A 27,213-nucleotide genomic window follows, 5' to 3' on the forward strand; every position below is an offset into this window, starting at 1 on the left:
GAATGTGTATTTATTGAAGTATTTTTTGAAAATTTTTAAATAAATTATGCCTACGGCGACGCACAAATTCATAATTATATTGTTGTTTGACAAACACTTATTTGTTAAAAATAGCAAATTGATAACACAAGTTTCTTTGTATTTGCCGACTAATTTGTTGACATTTTGTATCACAAATCATATTTTGAAACAAATTGGTTAATCTAATTTTACTAATATGGGATTGTTGTTTATTAACAATTTTGTTAAATTGCCTTCTAAAAAAAATAACTCTGCTTTACATAAAAACTAATATGTACGTGCTTAATTTACGGTATAACTGCTTCGAGGTTTACACATTTCAAAATATTGTTTCTGAATTTTGTTTGATTTGATGAAAATTAGATATCAAATGCTTGTGGATTCTTGCTTGACATTAAATTTTTCTTGACTTTTGTAGTCATTATTTAATTATAATTACTGAATTGTGTATTATTATGCATATTGTTACTGCAATTGTTAAGTTAGGCTGGATTTGATTAAAAAAAAAACTATTATTCTCAAGAAAAATCAAAAATACCTGTGGCATTTTTTTGATTTTTTACAAAAAATTTTAGTTAGGCTTATTACTAAAATGTTTAAATTAAAATTCTTGCTTCTTTAAAGGTTTGCTGATATTCAACAAATAAAATTTTTGTCAATTTATGTTATTACTTATTATGTATTTTCCTTTATAACAATTAATGCTTAAATTATTAAAGAATTTAATTATTTAAATATTTCAAAACAAATTAAATATTTTTCTGTCATACATTATTGTGGAAATTAAATGGATTTTCAATTGTTTCTAAATCAAATGTGTTGGAAATCATAAGGAATGTTAATTTTTCGAAGATAAATTGTTTAGTGCGGCAATTCTTTCAAAAAGAATATTTTTGACATATTGACAGAACGTCATTTTTTTTTAGTTTTAAAAGCGCCTTCTAAAAATTTAATTAGAGTAAGGAATAGGCTTACTATATTTTATGAAATCAAGAAATTTATAACATAAAAGTGATTATTGGTATGTTATTAACTTTAATAGCTAAAAATAATTTTGTGTTGCTTAATTTAAACTTTTATATTCGTTGAATTGAAAACATGGAATTAAAATAATGCTTTTGTAAGCATATGTGTGTATGTATGTAAATATATATGTATATATCTAAAGTTTTGAGAGCAAATATTTTAAGTGTTTCTTTTCAATAAAAGCCATACACATAAATACACATAATGTATTTATTAAAATAAATTTAAATGAAACAAAATTTTAAATAGATGAAAGTTGAAAGAGATTTAATTATTGTTTTATTAGTTCGCTTCAGATTCCCTACAAAGCAAGTACAGTGTAATACGTGTTTGTGTGTTTATTAGCAATTGTTTGTAAATACGTTTGCGCTATTTTAAGTAAGTGTTGCCATTTTCTGTTGGCAATATTTGAATAAATTTATGCATTATATTGGTCATGTAAAATATACATTTTAGTTAAAATTCCATGCCACAAATTTGTACTATAAAAGCTTGGATAATATGTTTAAAATTATGAGAGATAATATGTTTAAAATTATTTTTCAGGGGATTTCGATTTGGGTATATCATGTATTTATTTAATGTCAAAATAAATTTAAATAAACTTGGTAAAATTATCAGCATAAAATATGAAAAGTATTACTGCTATGTATGTAATTTTCATAAATATAACAACACTGTGTTGACATAATTTTTTGGTGTTGTTGGACAGATGCGTCTAATTGACAAAAAGAGATTTTAAACGTCACTCAAATTTGAAAAGATTTTAGAAACTGTTGAGGGGAATTTCAAGCTTAATTAATTAATAAATTCGTTATCTATTTTGGGAATATTAAAAAATATTTACGATATCTTGCTTTAATTTTGTTTTGATTCATGTTTCAATATTTGGAATTTAATAAAAACATATCTAGATAATAATAATCTGTATACATACAGAACATGTGAGTATTTTTGTTTACCTTTAATATTTCATTAAGAATAAAAATTAGATCAAAATGACAAATTCGTTGTTCTTGTCAAGAAAAATTAAATTTTTTGTTTTTCGAAAGTTATTTTGCACCTATTTTGTTAAAGTTATGTAATTTTAAAGCAAAAAATATCATCATATTTCGTACGCGTGTAAAATTAATACGATGATCATAGAAGACTATATTATTTTTACACGCGTACTTTCTTACATTGATCCTTTTGTATATATTTATAAATGTACTTTTGCTAGAAATACGATGTGATTGTTAAATACTTACAGTTTTTGATAAGTTATACTTTAAATAAATTTTTATAGTTAAGTTTTTTAATGTTCATTGTTTTAATTTTTAGACACCTAAGGTTAGAAAAAAACTTTGTGAAAACGAACTTTCAAAATAAATATGAAGAGATACAGCACATTTGCACCAATAAATGGTAAGTCTTCGTAAAAAGTTTTTTAAAAAGTGTATAAACATTTAATTATATTAAAATTGATCTTTTAGAATCAACACCAAAAACGCAACGGTTAGTCGCGGGTAAACAGTTTTCGTTACAGACCATTGCAAGTTCTGGAGCACCTATTACAACTTTTGATGGAAATTTGATAATTCAATCATCTGGTTTGAAGCAACAGATTAAACCTGGAATCAAATTTAAACCTGGTACCGCTATTAAGTTAGAGCCGCATCAACTTTCCTCATTAATACAGTCAAATGGAACAATATCTTCAAACACAATCACAACTGCTAGTGGCAACACTTTATCAAGCGGTCCAACCGGGGCACGTCGAACAATTTTAATAAAAGCCCCACCTCCAATCAAAAAAACAATAAAAAGTGTAACAATAGAGTTAATTGAAAAAAATCCTTATTTACATTTAGGGGTAACTGGAGATCGCTTAAGCATATTGCAAAATATAGTTTGCCCAACAATAGGAGTTTCAAGAATTGATTTATATATTGCATTGAAAAAGTTGCGTTTAAATGAAGACTTTGCAGTTTTAGGGGAATATTTTGAATATAACGAACAAGAAGTTCAAAGAATTTTCACCAAAACCATTTTAAAACTATCAAAATGCTTAAAGTTTTTAATAAGATGGCCAGAATCTAAAAAATATTATGATAGGCATAAGAACTTACCAATACCATTCAGATCGAAATTATCATTCGTTCAATCACTTATAGAATGTGTCGAGACTGATATACGTACGCCGTTGTATCCGCAAACGCTAGAGCAATTGTACTGTAAAAATTTCAAATTCATATTGTCTATAACAACTTCAGGGGTCATCAGTTATGTTTCAGATGCATTTTCTGGTGGCAATCATGACGACTTGACCATTTTTAATGCGTGTAATTTCAAAAATGTCATACCAAAATATTTATCATTAGTTGCTGATCCTGGTAAAGCTATCAGGAAAAAACAAGTTAAAAATGAAGCAACAAATGCACAAAAAAAATCACGCAAAATCATTGACGACGGCACGGGAATGAAAACGGAATTGACGGACTCAGATAGTAACACTGATTCAGCTGATGAATTCGACGAAGTAACATCCGATGGGAAAAAAATTATTAAAAAACAATATATGCAGCAAATGCCACCACCAAATAACAGCACAATGAATATTGTAAACAGCGAGCTAACTTCAAAAAAGGTGAAAGATTTTAGTATTCCTACGTTACGTGTACGTGAAGCTGCCTGTCGTTTGCAAATTCGTAATTTAATTTATTTGCTAAGAGAGTTCAAAATATTACAACCACATGCAATATTGGAACCTCAGATTTATCAGTACATGAATGAGATTCTAGTTATATGTTCAGCTCTTATAAATTTGCAAAGATAATAAACTTGTTTTATAAGGACAACATACTCTATATTTGAAATGCTTATTTACTTGGACAGAAAAAAACTTCAATGTTATTAATTCAGAAAAGAAAATGTTTATTCAACATTAAAATAAAATTTAAAAACTATAATCAATGTCCAAACAAGTTTATGTTATAAGTCAAATAATGACTTTATCTTAATAAATTTAGTTTTGATCAGCTTCTTTTTTATAAAATTTAGTTACTAGCTAATAAGATTTTGTAGTTGAAGAAAATGAATTCGTCAATTACAAATGTCTGTATAAATATAAACGTTTAGTTTTTAGTTTTCTTGACATCTACTTTATTTTTTTTTCAAAAATAATAAAAGTAACTACAATGGTTATTAAACATATTTTTACATTGGTTGGCATTCTATGTGTTTTATTTCCAGCAATATTTTTCTTGGTTTTAGCAGTTAAATATTCAAATTTCAATATCTAATTTAAATAGCTTGAATTTTAAAATAATCAAATATCTATTATTTTATTTGTTGAAATTTAGTTATTTTCATTAATTTTGTTAATTAAAAATTTATTTGTTTTCTGTAAGTTGACGAAAATAATGATTTCTGATTACAATAAATTATGTGTATATATTAAATGCAATAACTAATAAAATTTGTCTTATGAGCTCTAATTACTGGATTACGTACCATTTTAAAAACACGGGGATTTTAGAAAATGCTAGACAAATCTCTAGAATCTGGGTGTTCGAAAAATTTATTAAATTGAGAGTTTATTTTAAATAATTGTTGCAAACGGTGGCTTAAAAATATTAAAGAAGTATGGTATAAGTCCGAAACAAACTTTACAAAGTACATATTACATTCAAAAAAATTTGGTGAAAGCTCTACATTGTACACTGTTCAAAATTGTTGAGAAACCTATAGGTAAATAGCTATACCTAGCTTTATTTTCTACGTAGGTTTAGGTCTAGGTTGACGCGGCCATCCGAGGGTACACTTAGGCCACTTAGGTCCGTTATGATACATAAAATAAAAGTAAATCGGGTAGCGAAAAAATCGAACATTCTTTTTTTATGCATGTCATATAAAAGTTTTCAAAGGCAAACAATAATAAAGTAGCATATTGTTTGTTCACAATTTGTTCACAAATCCGGAAGTGTTAATTACAATTAAGTTTTTTTTAATTTAGTATTTAAACCCTTTTTATAAAATATGGTAAAATACTCATATTATATATACATACATAGTTTTTAAGATAGGACACAAAAATCTTGTAAAAATGTCCCAAAAGCTTTTTACAATGGCGAAGTACTAAAAGCTTCGAGACGGTAGTATAAAATTGTATTGTTTCCTTACTGCAGACAGTAGACACACATTGCATGTAATAATGAGATTTTATTGACGATAATTTTATACCTACTTATTTATTTTAATTACTGGAATTGACCTACATTTTAGTAAAACAACTGATTTTATTGCAAAATTAGTTCTACTTGTAATATTCTTTTATAGCTTTGTAAATCATATACATATGTAATATGTATATATACATAAAATTGAAGTTGCTTTTAATATCAGATTTTTCATGTATTGGAAATTTATTCATTTCCAATATAAATGAAAAACGGTAAAGCTTTAACAGAAAAATATTTTCAAATGATATTGAAGAATCCTTCAAAAACATCAATTACATATTACAGCGAAGAGCTTATTTTTTTAACAGTTTTGGTTTTAATGAAATTACAAGTTAAAAGCATAAGTTAAAAAAAACCTGGTTGATCTGATAGGATTGTAGATTTTTAATTTATGAGTTAATAAAATAAAACAAAACCATTAAAATTTATCACATTCATATTTAGTTTCTAAAGATTGTAATACATACGTATTTATATAACAACTGATAGATAACTCGCAGCAAAAACATATAATTTAAGTAATATAATTTAAACAGGATAAACATATAATTTTTATAACACAACTTGAACATATGAGCTACAAAGAATTTTGCAAAAATTTCAAAATTATTCTAGAGCAGAAAACAAAAACAAAAAAAAAGCTACAGTTTCTTGTTGCTTTATAGCTATGCAGCAATAAATAACAACACAAATTAATCTTGCAACAAAGAGAATGTAGGATTTCATTTTAGAAGCGGTAAGTAACGTTTTTTTAGTTGATTAAATTCGATTGTGTGGTAAAGAACGGAAAATTATTGTACATTAATTTTTTAAATTTTTCAAGATAAAATTTTATGGAAAAATTTGGACTAGATAAAATAAAATGGAAGTTGAAATGCATGGCAGCACGTCTAAAACAACTATGAATAATTTAAGGATAAAAAAATTTAAGGATAAAAAATATGGAAACTGGGTGCTTGTATACGACATAATATTGAGTGTGTGTATATGTGAGTTGTTTTTCAGTTATAATTTCTGCTCCATAAAATGCAATTCAAGCATAAAATCTCAATTATGATTTTCTGAAAATTATATACGGTGTAATTTTTCTTTTTAATGTACCCAGATGTAATTAACTAATCAAATTTTTTTATTTAGTACAAATTGAAATTTATTATTAGTCCCATATTGATGTATGTAAAAAGCATATTTTTAAGATTTTATTGTTTTTGGTACGTAAATCAAGTTTACAGATTATTTAATGGCTTTAATAAGTATGTGATATTTTTTCAAATTAAAAAGTCGCTAGTATTAATAAGTATGAAATGATTAAGAGAGAATTTTACATTAACATTTTACATTATAAAAATGTAGACTTTATCTTGCAAACCAGATATTTGAAGAAAATTTTCATCTTCGTTTGGATTAGAAGTGAAAGAAAATGAGATTCACAAAAATATATAAAAAAAAACTGAAAATGATTAGCTTCATCTCAATTTTTTTCATTTTTCATTTTTATTACTTTTCCAAAAAAAGTTGGAAAAAGTAGTTTTGCTCTGTCTGTCCGTACGTCTATTTGTCCGTCTGTCCGTGTGTCTCTTTACAAAACTTCTACACCTTGTGAGATAGAAAGCAGACGTTTTATACACAAATAGATCTCCCTAAAAGATATGGTCCTTCAAGGTCCTAGAAATGCTATTTTTGACTACTTATTGTAACGAAATCACAAGCATTCTTTAAATTCTGCAAATGTAAAGAAATAGTAGCTAGCTTCTTCTAGTGAGCATGGAAATAATTATATGGTCGTTTAAATGAACTGTTATCTAAGATACGTTTTGTCCAAATTTTTAATAGCGTTTGTATTTAAAACTTGTATACAAAAATCAATATGTAAAACTTGAATTTTTTCGCCTTATATTTTCGAAAACGAAAGTTTTTTTTTAAAGGAAAGTGCACATCCCAAATGTAAGCTATAAATTGATGTATTTTGGTATATGAACAAAAATTTTTAAAAGTAGTATGTACTCGTATTTTCATTTGTTCAGAGGAGAAGGGTTTCTTTGCAAATCATTTGTTTAATCCAACTTTATTTAAATTTTTGTAAATTGCAAATCAAAAATTGTTGACATAATTTTTTGGAAAATATAAAGGAATTGAAAAATAAAAGAATTTTGTTTTCAATTTTTAACGGAAGAAATTTTTATTTCATTTACGTTCTTTTTTATTATTTTTTTTTTGCTTTAGTTTTTATAAACTTTTAAAATATTTAATAAATTGTAAAATGCAAAATATTTCGAAACTAAATGTAATACACAATGATTTATTTTTATTTAATGAATATTTTTCTTTTATATTTCCATTTTTTTATTTTTTTTTTTTTTTGGACTTCTTAAATCTAACAAAAAAGACTTGTATCACAAAAAAGAAACATAATATGTATATATATATATGCATAAATATAAATATATATATATATATATATATATATATATATATATATAGACATAAAAAATATTAAAACTTACAATTAAAAAAATTGTTTTTATATATAAAAATATACATGTATATAGTAATGTTAATTCAAAATAAAATTAAATGGAGAATTCAATAATAATGACAATAATTATAAAATTATAAATAATCACAAAAATGGTAATTATATAATAAGTATAGTAAGTAATAAAATTATATTCAATTATTTTATATAATAATGATAATGAAAAAAAAAATGAATTTAAAATAAAAACTATTTCATAGATTAATATGAAATAATAAATGAAAATTATTTACGGTAAAGTGACACATTGAGTATATAATATAATAATATATAATAATAATAATTATTATTAATTAATATAGTTTTTTTAAAATATAATATAATATATTTTTTTATTTAAAAATATTCTATTAATATTAAAAAAGTTTGAAAAAAACTAAATTAAAAAATTGAAAATTTTATTGGTCAAATTTACAAATTTTTTTTTTTAATTTTTTTTTATTTTTGTTATTTTATTTTAAACTTAATTTTAATAATTTATTGTGTTTGTTTTTTTTTTAATTTTTATTTATATTTTTTATTTTTATTTGTATTCAATATAAGATAATATGTTTAATTTAAAATGAAATTTATACAATCACATTATATTAAAGAACTTTTTTCTTATTTGTTTTCCTCATTTATTAATTTTGTTTATTTTATTTATTTTTATTATTTATAAATTTTTATTAATGTAGTTTTTCTTAAAAGTTATTTACTTTAACGTTAAGTGTTATTCACGTATTTTTTTTACATTCATTTATTTTTTGTTTCTTAAGGCAAATAAAATGATTTTTTTTTTCCATTTTTCTTCATCTTTGCATTTTTTTTTTATAACTATAACTAATCAAATATCAATAAATTTTAATTAATATGTGTAAACTATAATTTTTATTATTTTATTTTATTATTATTATTATTATTAATTGTTAGTAAATTTTTTTAATTAATATTAAAATTAAGACATAATTAATTAATTATACAGTAGAATAATAATAATAATAATATGAACGAATGTGAATTGATACCAAACAAAAAATGTACCAGTATTGGAAATGTACAATAAAATTATTTATACATTTTTCAAATTATATTATATTTTTTTTTTATTTAGGTATATAAGTCGAGAGAAAAAAAAAGTAAAACGAGTTATTTTATATACTATATTATGTACATGCACAACAACTAATATTGATATACAAAATGTTCATATAATATGGGTATATCTAATAAATATATGTACATAATAATAATTATGTTAAAATTTAAATTAATTTTATTGGTTAATATATGTATATATATAAATATACTTTTATAAAATAAAAAAATATAGTACATAAAAAAAAAATTAAAGTAAACAAAATTAAAAATTATGATAATATAATTGTAACAAAATTTACAAACACAATTTATAAAACACGTTAGTTATATAAAATTTGTTTTTGAAATTTATTATGAGTAGTTAATGATTTTTTAAACATGACTAAAATAATATATATAAATACATACTTATTAATATCTGAAAACTAATTTTGTTCTTTAGGTTTTGTAACTTAATATGGCAAAATATATTCCTAGATGCAACATTTGAAATTATTATTTTATTTAAACGTAGCTACGTCAAGGTTTTCATTTTGTAGAATTTTAAAACTTGAAATTGGTTTTATTCAAAAAAAGTAACAAAATTTTTAAATAATATAATTTTTGAATTTCAATTGATGCTTCTAAGAAAACACGGGTACTATACAAATACTGATTACCATTATCAAGTTTTTTGTATATATTTTTTTAAAAATTAAAAGTATAAAAATTGTTTTTCTTTATTAAATTATTTTTTATATTTGTAAACTATTATGAAAACTAACGTATAATAAAATCATAGTATGTAATTTTATACTAAAATTATAAAAATGAGTATAATTATAAATTTAAATATTATCAACTTAGAATATAATAAAATATGTGAATATTTGAAATTATTTTTATTAAAATAGTAGTACAATCATCATATTTAAAAACAAAATAATTTTAAAATTGAAACGGATGTCCTTTAATTTTTTTCTTGTTTTTATTATATAATTATTAATTTTTATTAAAAACATTGTTTTCTGAAATCCATTTTTTGCTAAGACAATTTATTATACTTTAAGAATTTTTAAAGTTTTCATATTTTTTTTTTTGTTTGTTTAGGTAATTTGGATTTTCTGTCGTTAAATTTCAGTATTTTTTTAATTTTGTTTTTTAACTTTTTTTTGTTTAAAAAAATATCACAATATTGAATGTCTCATTTGCCACTCACTTCATCATATACGCCATTCAAAGTTCTTATTCGAGTTTTGTTTTCATTTTTTTTTGTATAATTGTTAATAAATTTTTTTTTTGTATTTTATTTCATTATTTTTGCAATTTCGTAGAATATCCATATATTTAAATAAAATTTTTTCAAGTTATTTATTTAGATTTTATTTAAATTTTATATTTTGTAATTTTATATTCTTTGTAAAAATTTTCAAATATATGATGTCAAAAAAATTGTATTCATAACTTTTCTTAATGTCTCTTGCTTATTGCTCTCATATATTAGTTGTAAAGTATCTATTTCCAATTTTACAACTGATCAAGTCTTGAAGAGTTCTTCTATAAATTTCAACATACGTACACAAATATTGTATGTAATATTTTTTGTTTAATTTTAAGGACAGACAATTATTTTATTAAATTTTCATTTATATAGTAATGTGTATAATATTTATGAAAATTAAAATTTTATATGTATATTTAAATATGAATATACAGATATTTATATGTATATATTTATATTTTATGTAAGATATTAATATAGTTATATAATTAATTATACTGAGTATTATTTTATTATATAAATTTTAAGAAAATTTTAATATCATTTTACTTTAATATTAGTTATTTAATAACTATAATTACCATACTCTACTGGAAATTAAATAAAAATTTGATGAAAATAATTTGTTTGCTTTATATGTTGTTTTTTAGAGTGTTTAAGATGAAAATGTGTTGTATAATATGCGTGCCTTTTAAAACACAAGAATCTTTTGAATATGAATAGTAATGAAATTATTAAAAAATAAATTTTATAATAGTTTTTTAGATCTTTCGTAATTTTGTGTTTTATTTGTTATACAAAAATAAACATTTTGTTTCTGAATTAATTGCTTGAATACAATTTGGAACAAACTGTTTGTATGTGAAAATTCAATTTCAAAGTTTATTTTAGACAGGTTTATATAGATCTCTTAGAAAAAGAAAGTCAATTTATGCTTCATGAGGTTATGCAAACAAACTCAAGGATAATATTTTTTAAATAAATTCACTTTATATTAAATCGTAAGAATATTTAGAAATTCTTTTTCAAAACTTGTGTATTTAAATTTAAAATGATCATTTGTTTAATGAAATTTATTTGAGTTTTTTCTTTGTTTTTGTGTTCAGGTCTTCTTAATAATTATTTATAGTTTTATTAAAATGTGTTTTTAATTATTTTAATGGTGTTTCATTGTTAGAAAGTTTATAAATTAGTTTTTTTAATTTTCTAATAATATTTGAAAAGTTTTTTTTTTTGTAATTTAATTGTAATAAAATAGAAACGTAGCTCTAATATTATTTTGGTGTGTGAGTGAGTTTAGATACTGTTCAACTTTAATTTAGTATATGTGAGTGTTATTTGTTTGTTACAAATTTAAGAAATATTATTTTTTTATAATTGTAAAATTAATTTATGTTGATTTCAAATAAATTAATTAAATATTTTATTTTATAAAAAAAATCACATTTTTAGCATATGATGAAACTATGAGTTTTTTTCCTTTTTTTTTTATTTTAATAAAATTAATTTTTTTCTTTTCTTCTTTTAAGGTAATATTTATGTAATACATACAATTATATATTTTTCTTTTATTTCAATTTCAATATTTTTTTAATTTTTTTTTTTTTTTGAATTTTGAAATAATTTTTATAATATAGTAAAAAAAGTTTTAATAATCGGTTTTTTCATAGTTAAATTTTAATTTATTTAATATTTAAATTACATATGTATTTTTTTTGTTGTTAAATTTGAAGGTATTTGGAAATAATAATTTTGATTGTATTTGGGTGTAGGTGACATGAATATCAAGATATTAAGCGTTTTTTGTTTGTTTTTTTTTTTAGGAAAAAAAAATTGTTTTTTGAGACATCAATTTAATTTATTTTATCCAAAACAGTAAAATTATTATTAAAATGATATTTCATTAGCTCTGATAGAAAAAATGTTTGAAAATAAAATGTAATATGAAAGTAGGTTATTTGAAATTTAAAAATGTTTAAATTTATTTAAATGATTGTAGTGCTTGATTTGGATTGTTATTTCTTTTGTTTTATTATTTGGCCAATTAAGAATTTTCCGAGCATTTTGTAAATCAAACGAAACATTCTTATTTATGTTTTTCTTAATAAAGACTTATATATTTTAAGTAAATCCAATAGTGTTACATAATAAATAAATAATAACGAGTTTCTTTTTTTCTGGTGTTTTGAAAAACAAAAAAATATTCAAGATTTTAATACCGTATTAAATGAGGTTAAGTATAATTAATTAAATAATGAGGTTAAGTTAAAATTTAATTAAAAAACAAGAAAGGAAAATTTAATTAAGAATTTTCAATTTAGAAAGAAAAGTGATGGTCGCTTTCTAATACATTAAATGCGAGCAACTGACATAGGCCATGAATTTCAATGAGGCATAATGTACATGATGCAGAAGTTATTTTTATAAATGACAAAATTTGATGAGTAAAACAAGTAATTTTATTTAAAATTTGTAAGTGAAAATAGCTTATTAATTTTTTTTTTGTAGTAACAAAGAAATGCCGAATAAGGAGATGATAATATTAAAAATAATGTTTATAATGTCAATTGCAAATTATTGGAATTTGTAAAATCAAGCAAATCATGTTATGGACATGATCGTCAAATCTTTGATATACTCGGAAATGGCCACTTTAATTTATAATAACTTTCATTTATCGCCCATATTTAAGGTTACTTTAACTTAAGATTTAAGTAGAATTTAATAAAAAAAAAAATAATTCAAGAGCAAATAGAAAATTTTGTTTTTAATTATAATAATATGATTTGTAAAAATTTTCTTATAATATTTTAGTAATTTTTTGGTTATTTTAATGTTGAATTCGCTATATTTTTTAAATATTTGTTTGTGTAATAGGCTAAGTTTTTAATTCTTATTTTTATCTCGTAATTTAAATTAAATTCAATAATTTTAATATGTCAGTTTTTTTTTTACTAATGCTTTGTTACAGAGAGAGTATATATAATTAATTGTTATGAAATTAAAAAAAAATAAAATAAAATTAATCTCATTCTAGAGAGTTTTTTATACCTTATAGTTTAAAGTTTCTTTTTTTGTGTGTAATTAATAGTAAATATCGTTTTACATTTATTTTTTTAAATATTTTTATTAATTTTTAATCGTTGCAAAAATAGGACGTGATATTTTTTTTTTATTTGTTTTAAATATGATTTAATAGTACAACTTTTTATTCTTTTTTTTTTTTGTCATATCTGTATTTTAGTTTTTTTTGTAGTAAAAGAGTTTTTTTTCTTATTTTGTATAATATTTTAATATTTAGAATATTTAAAATTAAATTTTCGAAATAAAAGAAAAATCAAACTAACATAAAAATAATTTAAATTAAAGAAACAATAAAAAAAAACTTAAATTTAAACAAAAAGAAATTATAAAACGCATAAAAAATCAAAATTATTTATAATTAATAAAATTAAAAGAAAACGAAAAAAAAAAATTTAATTTTCATTATTTTTGTTTTGACTTTTAACCAACTATGTTTTCTTTTCTTTTTTTAAATATTATTTTATTTAATTTAATTCATATGGAACACTATTTTCATCTATTTTATTGTTAATAGAATATAATTTTAATGCAATAATGATTTTTGTTTTTTGTATTTTTTTATTTAAACACGTTTAAATTTTAAAGTGTATATTTTTTTGTGACTGAAAATTTTTTTTTAAAAAATTTTCGAGTTTTTTTTTTGATTTACATAATTTTTTAAAAATATTTTTTTTAGTATTTTACTTTATTTTTTTTTTTTGTTTGACATTTTTTTTTTTTTGAATTTTTGATCTTATAAAAATAAGATCCCTAGTATTTTATCGAACGTTTATAATGAAAGTATGTGATTAGAATATTGATATATATATACACATATATATATATATATATATATATATATATATATGTACACGTAAATATAAATACACATAAATAAATATATATATATATATACGTAAATTTAATTATATCTATATAATAAGTTAATATTATAATATATATTTTTTTGTATTTTTATCGTTATAAAGTGATTTTTTTTTAAAGTAAAATTATCAAAATAATTAATTTAGGTATATTTTATTTAATAAGTATATATATGTATTTAGTTTTTGATAAAGCTTAACTATAGAATTTTGGATGTTCGTACTGAAACAGAAACGGAAATAGAAACAGAATAAAAAAAAAATTAAAATGATTGCGGTTTATAATTTCAACAAAATTTTTTAAAATATGAAATGAAGTAATTTTTTAAAAATATAATGTCAAAAATTGTAGTGTTAATTACACGAATTAACAATAATTAAAGCTCATAATCTGAACTTTGCATTTAATGCAATATTACTACAATTTTTCAATTTAGAAAACGAATAATATTCACGTTTCTAGCCCAAAATATGAAAATATCATTTTGATGTTGAAAATAACTTATTTTCTTTATATAAATTTTATTATATTTTATATTAATATAAATCGAAAAACTATATTTTAAATTAAATTCAATTAAAACATATAGTATAAATAAATATTTTCCTATATTCAAGTCAAATTACACAACCATATTTATATTTTATCACTTCTGTTATTTGCTTGAAATAATTTGATATTACTCAAAAGTATTGAGGTTTTCAGTATAAAATATATTGAAATTCGAAATTAATTTTATTTAGAAAATTACAAAATTTTTGAAAAATATCTCATCACTTCAATTGTGAGAATATGAGTGAATATAGGTGAATATGGGTGAAGTGTTGTAAAATATATAAAAGGTGTTCTTAGTAAAGCTTTATCTGAACTTTAATAAATGTCTGTATTTGTTTTTTTTTTTATTATACCTAGTTTAATTTTTTAGTTTGATTTTCATATTCTTTAAATCTTTCATATTTTCAATCATTTATATTTTTTCTTTAAATTTTATTATTATTATACAAATATTAGTTTGTTTTCTTGTTCTTTCACATTTATATTTAATATATTATATAATATATATATATATATATATATATATATATATATATTATTTGATTTATTTTAATTCAAACAATAAAAAAAAATTAACTTACGTTAGAATTTATTAATTTTTTAGATTTTTATTTTGAAGAAATGTTCTTTTTAATCATAAAACATTTCTATTACATTTTACGAGTACCATTCTTAAGTTTAACTTTTTTTCACCTTTCTTTCTCAAATGTTTTTAATTATTTTAAATTTTACCAAAGGGATATAATTACAAATTTATTTCACATATTTTCATTGTTTTTTGGTGATAAATATATAATCAAAGGTTTTTTTTATTCACTTTTATTTTATAAATTTATGAGGATATATATATATATATATATATAAATATATAAATATATATATATATATATATATATATATATATATATATATATATATATACATGTAATTATTTTTAGTATTTATAGTTAAGTGCTTACAATTTAATTATTTTTCTGGATTTAATAAAGTGTACATAATTTTATAATTTTGTCTAATCAATACATTTTTTTTGTGTTATTTTTGTTTTATTTAGTATATTGGTGTGTTTTTTATGTTTTGTATATATATATTATTTTATTGAATAAATATTTGCAAATTCTTATCTAAATATATTTTATGTTTACAATGTGGATGTGTGTCATTTTTAAATTTTAAGTATAAACAACATAAATTTTTTAAAAAAAGTTTTATTCTTTCTTTGCTTTATTTTAAGTTTGGAATAAAATTTGCAATTTTTCGAAATTCAATTTAAAAATCAAAATAGAGATTTTCATTTACATTATACATTAGTTAACTAAATTTAATTTAAATGAATTATTTTGTTAAATTATATTGAAAACATACATATATAATATAAAGTTATATATTGTATATATATTTTGCAGTTGAAAACTGAAAACATTTTTATATTGTCAATTATTTAATATTAAAAATAGTTAATTAAAAATGAGATTTTTAAAATTAATTTCGAAAAATACTTTGTTTTTTTTTTTAACTATATATTGTAAATATGTTTATAAGTTATTAATTTTGCACATATTTACGATGTAGAAAAGTTTTTATTAGAAGCTTTCGATATTGTTGATTTACTTATATTACCAAATGTGTTGGCTACGTTATTTGGAAAGCTAATTGTATTATTATCAACACAATTTTGAAGAATAGTAACATTTGGTGAAGTTATTGTCGCCGCTGTTGAGCCTGCTGTTGCTGGTGTTAATAATACATTTGTTAAACCAGTATTATGATGTATTGGTAAGTGAGATGAATAAATTCCAATATTTGAAGGAAAATTTGATGTATTTTGTGGAAATAAATTTTCACTACAATAATTTTCTAATGTATGCGAATTTTCATTTATTTTTTGTGATGTAACTGAAAGTGCTTGCGAATGAATATTTGAATTAGAAATAATTTTATTATTATATGTATTAGAAAATTGAAAATTTTTATGAAGAAAATTTGGTGTATTATTTTCTGCTATTGTATAATCAGATAATATCCCGTTGACGGCGTTATTATTATTGAATGATGGCCAATAATATTGCTGAAAAGCACCGCTATTTAATACGTTGACTTGAGATGTTTTTGGTATTAGATTGGTACTATCGTTATTGTTGGCAATTTTGTTAGTACTATTTTTATTACTGTTTCTTATATTGTTGTTTAATAAAGTAGTAAGAGAACTAGTTGAATTTTTTAATAAGTGTGTTGAGTTTGTTGGTGCTGTTATTGTTGTTGTTGGAGCGGATTTTAAAAAATACTGATTATTAAATCTTGGCTGACTTTTTGTAGGAGATGTAACAAAATTTTCAATAGCTGCTGATATTGCTGGTACTGAATTCGTTATCGGTTTCCTGATTATAGCTGGTTTTACAATATGTACCTTGGAATTCATATCTAAAATTTTATTATAATTATTAATATTATTTATATTATAATTATTTTTATTATTGCTGACTAATTTATAGTTGTTGCTATTATTTTTACTGTCATTATTATTTGTATTGTAGAGTGAACTACTATTGTTACTGTTATTACTGTTATAATTAATAATATTGTTTTTAAAATTATTATCCTTGTTAATGATATTTTGTTTAATAGGAATACTTTTATTATCATTACTACTATTGATACTTGTTTCAATCTTCATCTCATTATCATTGTTTTTTATATGATTGATGTTACTATTAATATTTTCTAAATTTTTATTATTAGTACTACTATTATTGTTATTTTCATTACTGGAATTGTGAGTTTTAATATAGTTTTCAATGCAGCTACTATTACTAATACAATTTATATTATCTGTATTTTTATTATCATTACTAATGTTATGCTTATCATTCTTACTATCATTACTGATGTTTTTATCATTATGTTTATTTATGTGGCTATTGTTTTCAATAATATCGTTATTTTTGTCATCATCATTAATATTAATATTGATTTTAGTACCATTTTCATTATTATCATTGTTACTATTATTATTGTTATTATTATTATCATTATTATTATTATTGTTATTATTGTTGTTATAATTATTATTAATATTATTATTATTAATTACATTACTGTTATTATTATCAGTAATAATACTGCTGTTATTAATATTCATATTGGATGGATCATTATTACTGACTTCAGCAAGAATAGAAGTATTTTTATTAATATTATTATTATCATCATTATTAATATTATTATTTTTGCTATAATTATTACTGTTATTATTATTTTTATTATAATTATTAATATATATATTGCTGCTATTACTTTGCGAAATAGTTGAATTAATCTTACAATTTGTATTGGTAATTGTATTTTTTGTAGATAGTAATGTCGAAGTGATTGTTGAAACGGGAATAGTTGATTTTGATAATAAAGCAGAATTTATTGATGATGCTGTTAATGTACTTGTAGATGATGTCGAAGATGATGTTGATGCTAATACACAATTTTGAGTTCTAAATACTGTAGCCATTATATTTGCTGGTGGTAATACAATTGGTATGTGATAATATTTACATAATTTACGTTTGCAAAGACCATTTGCATGATCACGACACACAGCCACTCTTTGATCACATACTTCAACCTTATCATCTGAAAATTAGAAATAAAAATGTAAGTATGTATTTGTATAAAAGTTGAAAAGGTTTTATATTAACTACGTACTAGAAAATTTAGAACTAAAAATTTGGTAAATAATTCTTTGAATATGGATATGAAATCTTTCTTTGAATTACGTATATTAAAATTTCTTAACTAAGCATAACTGTTAATTTTTACATTTAATTTAATATTTTTATTATAATAATATGATTGACTAAATTTCCAAGTTAAAATGAAATTTAAAAAAAAAATAAAATTTTAAAATATCGAATAATGATATAATTCGATATTGATCGAATATGAAATCGAATTTGAGAATATATATAGAAAATTATTGAATAATAATATTATTAGAGAAAATATACAGAACCGTTATATATTTTAATTAATAATGTTTCCACAATAAAAATTTTTTTATGAATAGAAAATTAAAAGAAAAATTTTTTAAATATAAATATTTAATAATATACTTACGTTCCATTAAATGAACAAATCTACAATTTATACGACTGCACATAGATCTATTAAAATCTTGGCACACCGGGAGGGTGTCCAGTAACTGTATTTTAAAAATGCATTTTTTAACAAAAAGGGAAAATGAATGAAAATAAAAAGACGTAGAAGGAAAAAAAAGTATTAATATCAAAATATTATTAATTTATATTAAAAATAATAAAAAATTTAGTAATTAATTAATTAAAATTTATAAAAAATATATAAATATATAAATATTAAATGTTTTTTTTATTATGTAAATATCATTTATATAAAATTAAAATATTAATCAAATTAGTGCCGCCGCAAAATTATATTTTTTTTTTAAAGTTAAGGGAGGTTTTAATATAATATTCTATAATATAAGTTAGATATATATATAATGTATATATGTGAATGAATGAATTTATATATATTTATATGATGTATTCCGTAATATTAGAAATTTCAGTTTTATAATATTTATTTATATTTAAACTAATTTTATTTTATTTTTTAAATGGATACTTTCATTAAAAAAGAATTAAAGTTTTTAATAAAAAACAAAATTTTTTTCTGACCAATTTTCTTATTTCTAAGCGATTCAACGATAACAAAAAAGCTGTTCTATTATCAAAAATTATTTTTTAATTTTTATATAAATATTTTTTTTTACTTTGATTGTACTTTATATTTAACGTAATATATAATTTTTTTTACAATATTTTTGATTTTTGTTCTTTTCTCACTGGAATTTTCACAAAATAATAGTTTTTTTTAATGTTTTTAACAAGTAGAAAAGCATTTACGTTTTCATTTGTTTGTCATAATGAAAGTGTTACATAATCGAACATTAACTTACTAAAGTGAAATTGTAAATTGTAAAACGAATCATGTAAATTTTGTAAGAAAATAATAACACGTTTTATTGAAATTAGATAAATCCACTTGTATAATGACGTTCAAATTTAAAATGCCGCCTTTGTTATTAAAAATTAATGTGTATTAATATACAATTTACATCACATATATTTCGGTTTATCAATAAAATACTCGTAATAATATTTTTATTTGACTAAAAAATTTCAATATTTTTGGTTAATTTCGAAAATAAATCTTAAACGATTTTAATAATTAATGAAAATTTTCTAACCAAATGAAAATAAATTAATTAAAGTTTTTAATTGAAATTTACTTAAATTATAATATAAGCATATATTCTTCAAGACGTGATACTTTAAGTGTTTGGTGGATACTGTTGCAAAATTTTTTTAGTTTTTAGAATTGAAATCAATTTTAATATTTAAAATTCATTATAAGCGGCATTTTAAATTCTATGTCTGCGACCCTTTGAATATTAATAAAAAAAAATTTAATTTGGAACTTTTGTATATATTTATAGTATCCCAACCCCTCCATTTTTTAATATATTACAAATATTGAATACATCGAAATGAAAATTAATAGGATAATATAATAATTAGTAACAGAAATAAGCAACAGACACACCATTTTAAAAAATTTTTCTTAATAATTTAATATTAAAATTTTGAGTTATTGGATAGAAAAATAAAAACAAAAAAAAAATAACAAAATTGTAAGTAAAATAATAGAAGGGGTTATTTAGGTTTCTAATTTGAAAAGTAAACATAATTATTGTATTAGTTTTGTGTTATTTTTGTTTTCATATAGATTTAAAAAGCGAAAGACAAAAATTATTATACGAGTACATGAGAAAATCACACCAATCAAAAACAAAAAAAAAAAATTACAAATTAAAATAATATTAAAGTACATAAATTTAATCCTTTAGGCTAAAACTAAAAAGGAGGAAACTATATAGATTTTTTTTATGTATATAGCATCTTAAATAATAAGATAAGTCAGGCATTTTGGTATATATATATAAAAATATATTTTTTTTTTACTTTTACAAAATTTTTATAATTTTTTTTTTCGCCTATTATTATTTTTTCCGAAAACTTCATCATATTTTGAAAATACTAATTATATAATAATTTTTTTTTTATTTTAGGTTTCTTCAAGACAGTGCAAAAGCTATTTGAAGCTCTATATTCATATACAAAATAAAAAAAATTACTGAAGATAATATAAAGTATGTAATAAGGAAGAGTTTTATACTAAGAAAAAAAAAAAAGAAGAAGAAAAAGCAGGACAGATAAATAATTATTTTGCTTTGAGAATGTAAAAAAGAAGCACCAATTTTTGGAACAAAATATTTTCAAAAAAAAAAATAAATAAAATTTAAGACTCACAAATTTTTTATGTTTTTTCTGTATCTATATATATGTATTTGTTTTATATATGAAAGGAGTTGAAAATTATCCTTGATAACAATAATTATTCAATTTTGTAACTCAATTGCGCTCTATATATGTATATGTGTCTGTGTATATGTGTGCATGTATATTAATTATTGTATATAAAATGTTGACAACTACATGAAATTTAAGCACTTTTTCTTGTTCTAAATATATGTATGCATTTGTTTTTCTGTGTAATTTTATATATATATATATATATATATTTTGTGTGCAAATTTTTAAATTTATAGTTTAGGTGAAAATCATATCTGATTTTAAATATTTTATTGTATAATTTCACATCGCAGCTCTATTTTAAATTTTTCTTTTCTAGAATTTTTTTTTCTATTGGTTTTGGATTATGCGCTAAAATAAAATCAAGAAAAAAAAGAGAAACATAAATATTTGTTTTTTTTTTTTTAAATTTCTCCATATATTATAATTTTTATTTTATTATATATTATCATTTAAAAAAAGATTATCATCAGCTAATATAAGTATAAAATCTGAATATATAGCGAAAAGCTACTACTTTTTTTTTTTTATAATCGTATAATAGTTATTAATATATTATTTATGTGTATCTTTGTTAAATATTTTGAATATAAGAACAGAATTGTTTTAAGTTTTAACTCCAAAAATTTTATATATAAAATATATACATATATGTAAAGGGAACATGAATAGTTCATAGTACAGTATATTTTATGTCAATGCAATATACACATGTAAAGAATAATTATATATTTAATTTTTTTTTGAATTTCCAATTTTCTTTTAACAAAGTTTAATGTTTAATTAATAGAATTTCTAAATAAATTTTGAAATTTAAATCAATATTTTTAAAATGAAATTTTTTGATTAGAAGGAAATTGAATGTTTTAATTGAATAGAAATTATTTAATTTCTAATTTTTAATATTAAATTTATAATGTAAACCAAATGTGTATTTTATGATTGTGAATACTTAATTGAATATCAAATTTTTTAATGAAAAACTATAATAATTTACAAATTGTTTGTACGAATTGCAATAAATGATATTGCCCCAAATTTAATTTAATGTCATTCTGCTCTTATTTCTTTTTAGCGTAAAATATTGTTTATTACAAAAAAAATAGTTTTTTTTTAAAGAACCTTTGTATAGTATATTTATTATTGTAGGATAAATATCTGAAAACATAAATGTAATAATGCATTATAATAGTATTTAAGTAATGTTACTACACTCAAGGTATACTTCAATCCGTGCCAATTTGAATTTATTTAATTTTTTTGTTGTTGAAATTGCATTAATTCAGAATAAATGAATCCCATTTTGAGATTTTTAACTTAAAAATGGTTAAATTACTTTTATTTTTGTGGTTTATAATTTGTTAGTATTATTCAATTATTAATTAATTGTAATATATTGTATAAACATTGAAAATAATTGATAGCATATAAGATAAGAAAAAAAAATTTTCAATACATAGATGTAATATAAATTTTGAAGAAATTATGAAAAGACTTTTGCTGAGAAACAAATTGCTGTACAAAAATTTGAAATTTGATTAAATTTTTATTGATTTATACCATTTGTAATAGGAAGAAAAAAATTAGTTATATAATCATAACTAATTTGGAAACAAATTTAAAAAAGGTAGGTATTAGTTTAGTTGTTATATTATAATGTTCGTAATATAAAAGCAAATATAACTTCAAAATTTATTTTTTCTAAAATATGTAAAATACTTATGTACTTTATTACTTTTTATTACATTTCAAAACAAACTTTATTTTTGTTTGTATATTTCTAGGTTTTGATTCCAATTATAGTGACACAAACCGCAACCTTGGTGTATTAATTAATAAAAAGGGATTTTTAAAAGAAAAGCATAATAAAGGTAAATAATTATATTCAAAAAGTAATTTTCGAAAAAAAATAACAATACTCGAATAAACTATATGCATTGTATATATAGAATTATATATTTTGTAAATCTTAATGTTTTTACTCGAAATATAAATTATAATTTCGAAAATTTTAAAAATTTTAAAATTTACTTTTACGCTTTTTTTTTTTTTGAAAACCAAAATGTTTTAAGCATAATTTATATATTCTAAGACTTTAAGTATCACATAAATAACAAGATTATATTATATAAATCTTTTTAACACTTTACTGAAAGCGCAATGCACACAATGCCATATTAAATAAAATAAAAATGAACCAAAAAAAAAAAAATTAAATGGAAATAATATTTAAAATCAGTTTATTGTATACATAATTGAATAATATTCTCACATTTTATGTTTTACCTAATAACATATATTACGCCGTTCATAAGTATAGGACACTGCGAGTATAACAAAGCCGACTCCTGAGGGGCTGAAAATTTACAACGGAATACAATTTTAATTTTTATTTTTAGTGTTATTGTTTTTTTTTTCTAAAAAATATAATTAATATCTATTTTTTTCTTTACAAAATAAAACAAAGGGAACCAAGAATTAAAGCTTTTTTTTCAGGTGAGGAATTAATGTCAGGGATTTTTTTTTTAGGTTTATGTAAATATTTTTTTAATCTAAGGATTTCAATTTATATAATATGCAATATTTTTGTTCATAATTATGTTGATTTGATTAATTTTGGTATAAATTTTAAAAGCTTTTATTAAATAAATGTTATACAGAAAATTTCAAGAAATTGTTGCGCTGTCAGTAAACAATTGTTAAAATGTACTATATACGTAATTATGTGAAAAAATTATAAAAATAATGGGCGGGGAGGGGCAGAGAATTTTTAAAGAAAATTTTATAATATCTGTCCTGTGATTGAAGTTAAAAAAATTTTATTTTTTAAATAAAAATTAAATTTTCTTTTTTTTTTTTGTTTCTAAATTTTGTTTATCGAAAATTGATGGATTCAATTTTGTATTATATTTTTTTTCGCGATATGACGAGTCACTTGAATATTGATTTTATATTAATTAAAATTTTCTTAGTTAATACTTTTTACCTACAATATCAGTAATTTTTTAAAACCAAAATGCCTAACTTTCAACCCTAAACTAAGTTCAAATATAATTTAGTAAAAATGTTATTAAAATACAATTTGAATATTATATTTCGTTATTCGAACATAGTTCGTATAATTGAGAAAATTATTTATATAAATTATAAAAAAATTTTTTATAAAGATTTTTTTTTAATATTTTCAATATTATGTCAAAAAGTAAATAAAAGAGATCACTTCTAAAATATTAACAATAAAAGATTTAACTGAAAAATTTCAATTATTTAATATTTAGGTTTTAGTATACGATAAAAAATTTAAAATTTATTTACTTTTTGACAAATAAATTCAATATTATCAATTAATTTGTTTTTTTTTTTTAATTAAATTTATAAAAAGTAAGATTTTTTATACCAATAACAGTTTTTAAATTTATATAAAATATTACAATTTTTTTTCTCTTTCACAATTAAATATTTTTATTTATTTTAAAATTTTTAAAAAATTTAAACTTAAAACTAAATTTGAATCTGTATAATTTTTCTTTTTAAATACAATTATATTTAAAATATTTTAATATAAATTTGTATGTGTATTATAAATTCTTAAAAATTAAAATTGTTTTCTATATACTTTAAGAAATGCAATTTTTAAGCTCACTTAAAATACAATATCACATGTACAATCATATACATACATACATATTCCTTTGATACACAAGTGTACATATGAATAGAATATAGGTCCGTAAGAAAAAAGTATAACAAATTTTAAAATTAAAAGTGAGCTTTCTGTTTCAAAAATTGCTATTACAATTATACATGCATACATACATATATATATATATTTTTTAAATTTTAAATATATTTATAATACCTTTCTTTAAAATTAAAAAAAAAACATAAACACATAATTTGGTATAATTGAAAAATTTATCAAGAATTTTATTTCGTATCGAAAAATATAGTTTCGGTGTAGTTAAATATATAAAAATAATATTAAAAATGAGGTTATAGGCCATAAGACTTATTTAAATTCCTCGATTTATTTAACATTAAAAAAATTTTTTTGTTTTAGGAAGCAAAAGAAAGAAATAGTTTGCAGTTTTTTTTTTTTATTTCAAGATCATTACAAGTATATCGGATTTAAGGCTTTGAAATTTTACGTGAAAGAAATATTTTTAATTTTGTGTCTAATGAATTTTTAAAATTCGTAAATAAAGCAAAAATATACAATAAAAGCATTTAAATAAAGAAAATTTTGGAAAAATATCCTGAAGAGGAAATCATTTTTGGAAAATGATGAAATTTTGTTTTTTAATTTAACAATATTTTTTTTCCTCATTCAATTCAATTTTTTTTTTAAATTTTTTATTCTCACAATTTTATTGAAAATTTGTACTGTAATAGTAAGGAACAGGTAAAAAATACAAATTAAAAATTTAATGAAAAATAAATGGGAGCAACATGCATAATATTTTGCAACGTTGAACCAAAAGCAATTTTGTTTTATTTGCATTTTGGTTGTAATTTAAAAAATTTAAATAAATTGTTTGAGTCATTTACAGATTTAATGATATTCACTCTTTATTACAAGTGAAGACTAGAATTGATTCAGAATAATTACAGTTTATTATGAACAACTTATTTAAAAAAAAAAAAGTAACTAATCTAATCTTTTTGGAATTGTGTGTTTGTGTGTATAAAAATGTGCAAATTGTACATAAAATATATTATTTACATTAAATATTTAAATATACATTTATTATCAGTTATTTTTTTTTTGTTTTGTTAATCTTAAAGTAAAAAATCATTTTTTGTTTTAGCACATACAGAAAAAACAAAAAATCCATTTTTTTTTTCTTAAATTTTTACTATTATTTTAATAATTAATGTACCTGTCCATTTGCATCAGTGTAGATAACATAAGAAGCATTTAAAGGAATTTTATTATTAGTGGCTAAAAATTTTTTTTTATTAAAACAATTACATTTTTTGTTATGATTTCAATTTAAATACAAAAATATTAATAAATTTTTTTTTTGTAGTATGAAAAATTACAAATTGCATGAAAAATATGACAAATTGATAATTCGAATGTTATTATTTTATTATTTATTGAGGAATGAAGAATTATACAATATTATATATTAAAAAAAAAAAAATTATCAACAAATGGCAAGAAAATTTTTAAAGCGAATTTATTTTAATTTTTACAATTAAAAATTGGAAAAAAAAAATACATTAAAAAGAATTTATTACGGTTAGAGATTGTTTTTTTTTACATGTATGTACATATGTTTTATTTATAAATTAAGTGTAAATTATATTTTAAAAATTTTATATTTATTTATAAGTAGAGTTTTTGTTAAAAAAAAATGCAAAACAATATTGTGACATAATCATGCAATTAAATAAGATGTTTTTTTAAGTAGAATTTTCATGCAAAATTTAAAATAGTTTTGAAAAAAAATTAAAGCAAAGAAGTTACGAAAGAAAAACAAGGGAATTAGATTTAAAAGTTAATTTTGTTTCGTTTTTTTTTTTGTTATTTTTATAATAATTAATATATCAATTTTGTTTTATTCATTTAAAATGAAGTATTGTTAGTATTTATCATATGTATATTAATTTTTTTTCAATTTTTTCCAAATTAATTTATGGTAATTAAATAAGAAAATTAAATTTTGTAATTTTTTGTAAAAAAAAATCCAAACGTTGAAAATCGTTATCCATTTATGAGATGTTAAAATACACGTTTTGTTGTCCATATATATTATTAATGTTGTTGTTGTTGTGCGAAGAAATTAGAATTTAAATTGAGTTTGAAAAAAATTTTTTTTTTCAATTTTTGAATTAGTAATTTGTTGTTGTTAAAAGTAAGAATATTCCGGTGCATGCAATTAAAGTTTTTTGTATGTAAAGAAAAGCAAAATAAAATTTTTTTTTTTTATATGAAAATAAAATAAGAATAAGAAGAAAGTATTCGTTAAGATTTATTTAAAATATATTATAAAAAATAGGTTATTGGTAGTTCAAGTATAGACTAGATTTCAAGTTTGAAGGAACAAAGATATACGTAGGCACTTGTCATCATGTGTGAAAGACAACAACTACCTTTCATGAAAGAAAATA

The 27,213-nt window shown here is 20.0% G+C and overlaps 2 protein-coding genes across 9 annotated transcripts in view; one reads left to right on the plus strand and one right to left on the minus strand.

The window, feature by feature from the left end:
- Window positions 1-920: 920 nt before the first annotated feature.
- Window positions 921-4,257, plus strand: LOC129606343 (uncharacterized). Of its 3 annotated transcripts, none has more exons than XM_055516621.1 (3): window positions 921-1,042; window positions 2,371-2,454; window positions 2,523-4,257. In XM_055516621.1, the coding sequence occupies exons 2-3, from the start codon at window positions 2,421-2,423 to the stop codon at window positions 3,863-3,865; spliced, it is 1,377 nt and encodes a 458-aa protein (XP_055372596.1). In that variant the 5' UTR covers window positions 921-1,042; window positions 2,371-2,420; the 3' UTR covers window positions 3,866-4,257. The 3 variants fall into 3 exon arrangements, with proteins under 3 accessions (XP_055372596.1, XP_055372597.1, XP_055372598.1); XM_055516622.1 differs by lacking the exon at window positions 921-1,042 and adding an exon at window positions 1,712-1,991; XM_055516623.1 differs by lacking the exon at window positions 921-1,042 and adding an exon at window positions 2,212-2,309.
- An 11,470-nt stretch (window positions 4,258-15,727) lies between these two features.
- The window catches only part of LOC129606396 (GATA zinc finger domain-containing protein 14-like), an 85,792-nt gene continuing 74,306 nt past the window's right edge, over window positions 15,728-27,213 (minus strand). For 3 of the 6 annotated variants that reach the window (XM_055516712.1, XM_055516710.1, XM_055516709.1), the window contains 3 exons: window positions 25,977-26,038; window positions 18,758-18,842; window positions 15,731-18,274 (listed from right to left, as the gene is read on the minus strand). In XM_055516712.1, coding sequence (XP_055372687.1) covers window positions 16,212-18,274; window positions 18,758-18,842; window positions 25,977-26,038 — 2,210 coding nt within the window. In that variant the 3' untranslated portion in view covers window positions 15,731-16,211. Of the gene's footprint in view, window positions 18,275-18,757; window positions 18,843-25,976; window positions 26,039-27,213 lie in introns of all 6 variants that reach the window. The other 3 variants (XM_055516713.1, XM_055516708.1, XM_055516707.1) reach the window with 3 other exon arrangements.

Source organism: Condylostylus longicornis, unplaced genomic scaffold (assembly GCF_029603195.1).
Source record: "Condylostylus longicornis isolate FDR11 unplaced genomic scaffold, ASM2960319v2 ptg000018l, whole genome shotgun sequence".
Classification (NCBI taxonomy): domain Eukaryota; kingdom Metazoa; phylum Arthropoda; class Insecta; order Diptera; family Dolichopodidae; genus Condylostylus; species Condylostylus longicornis.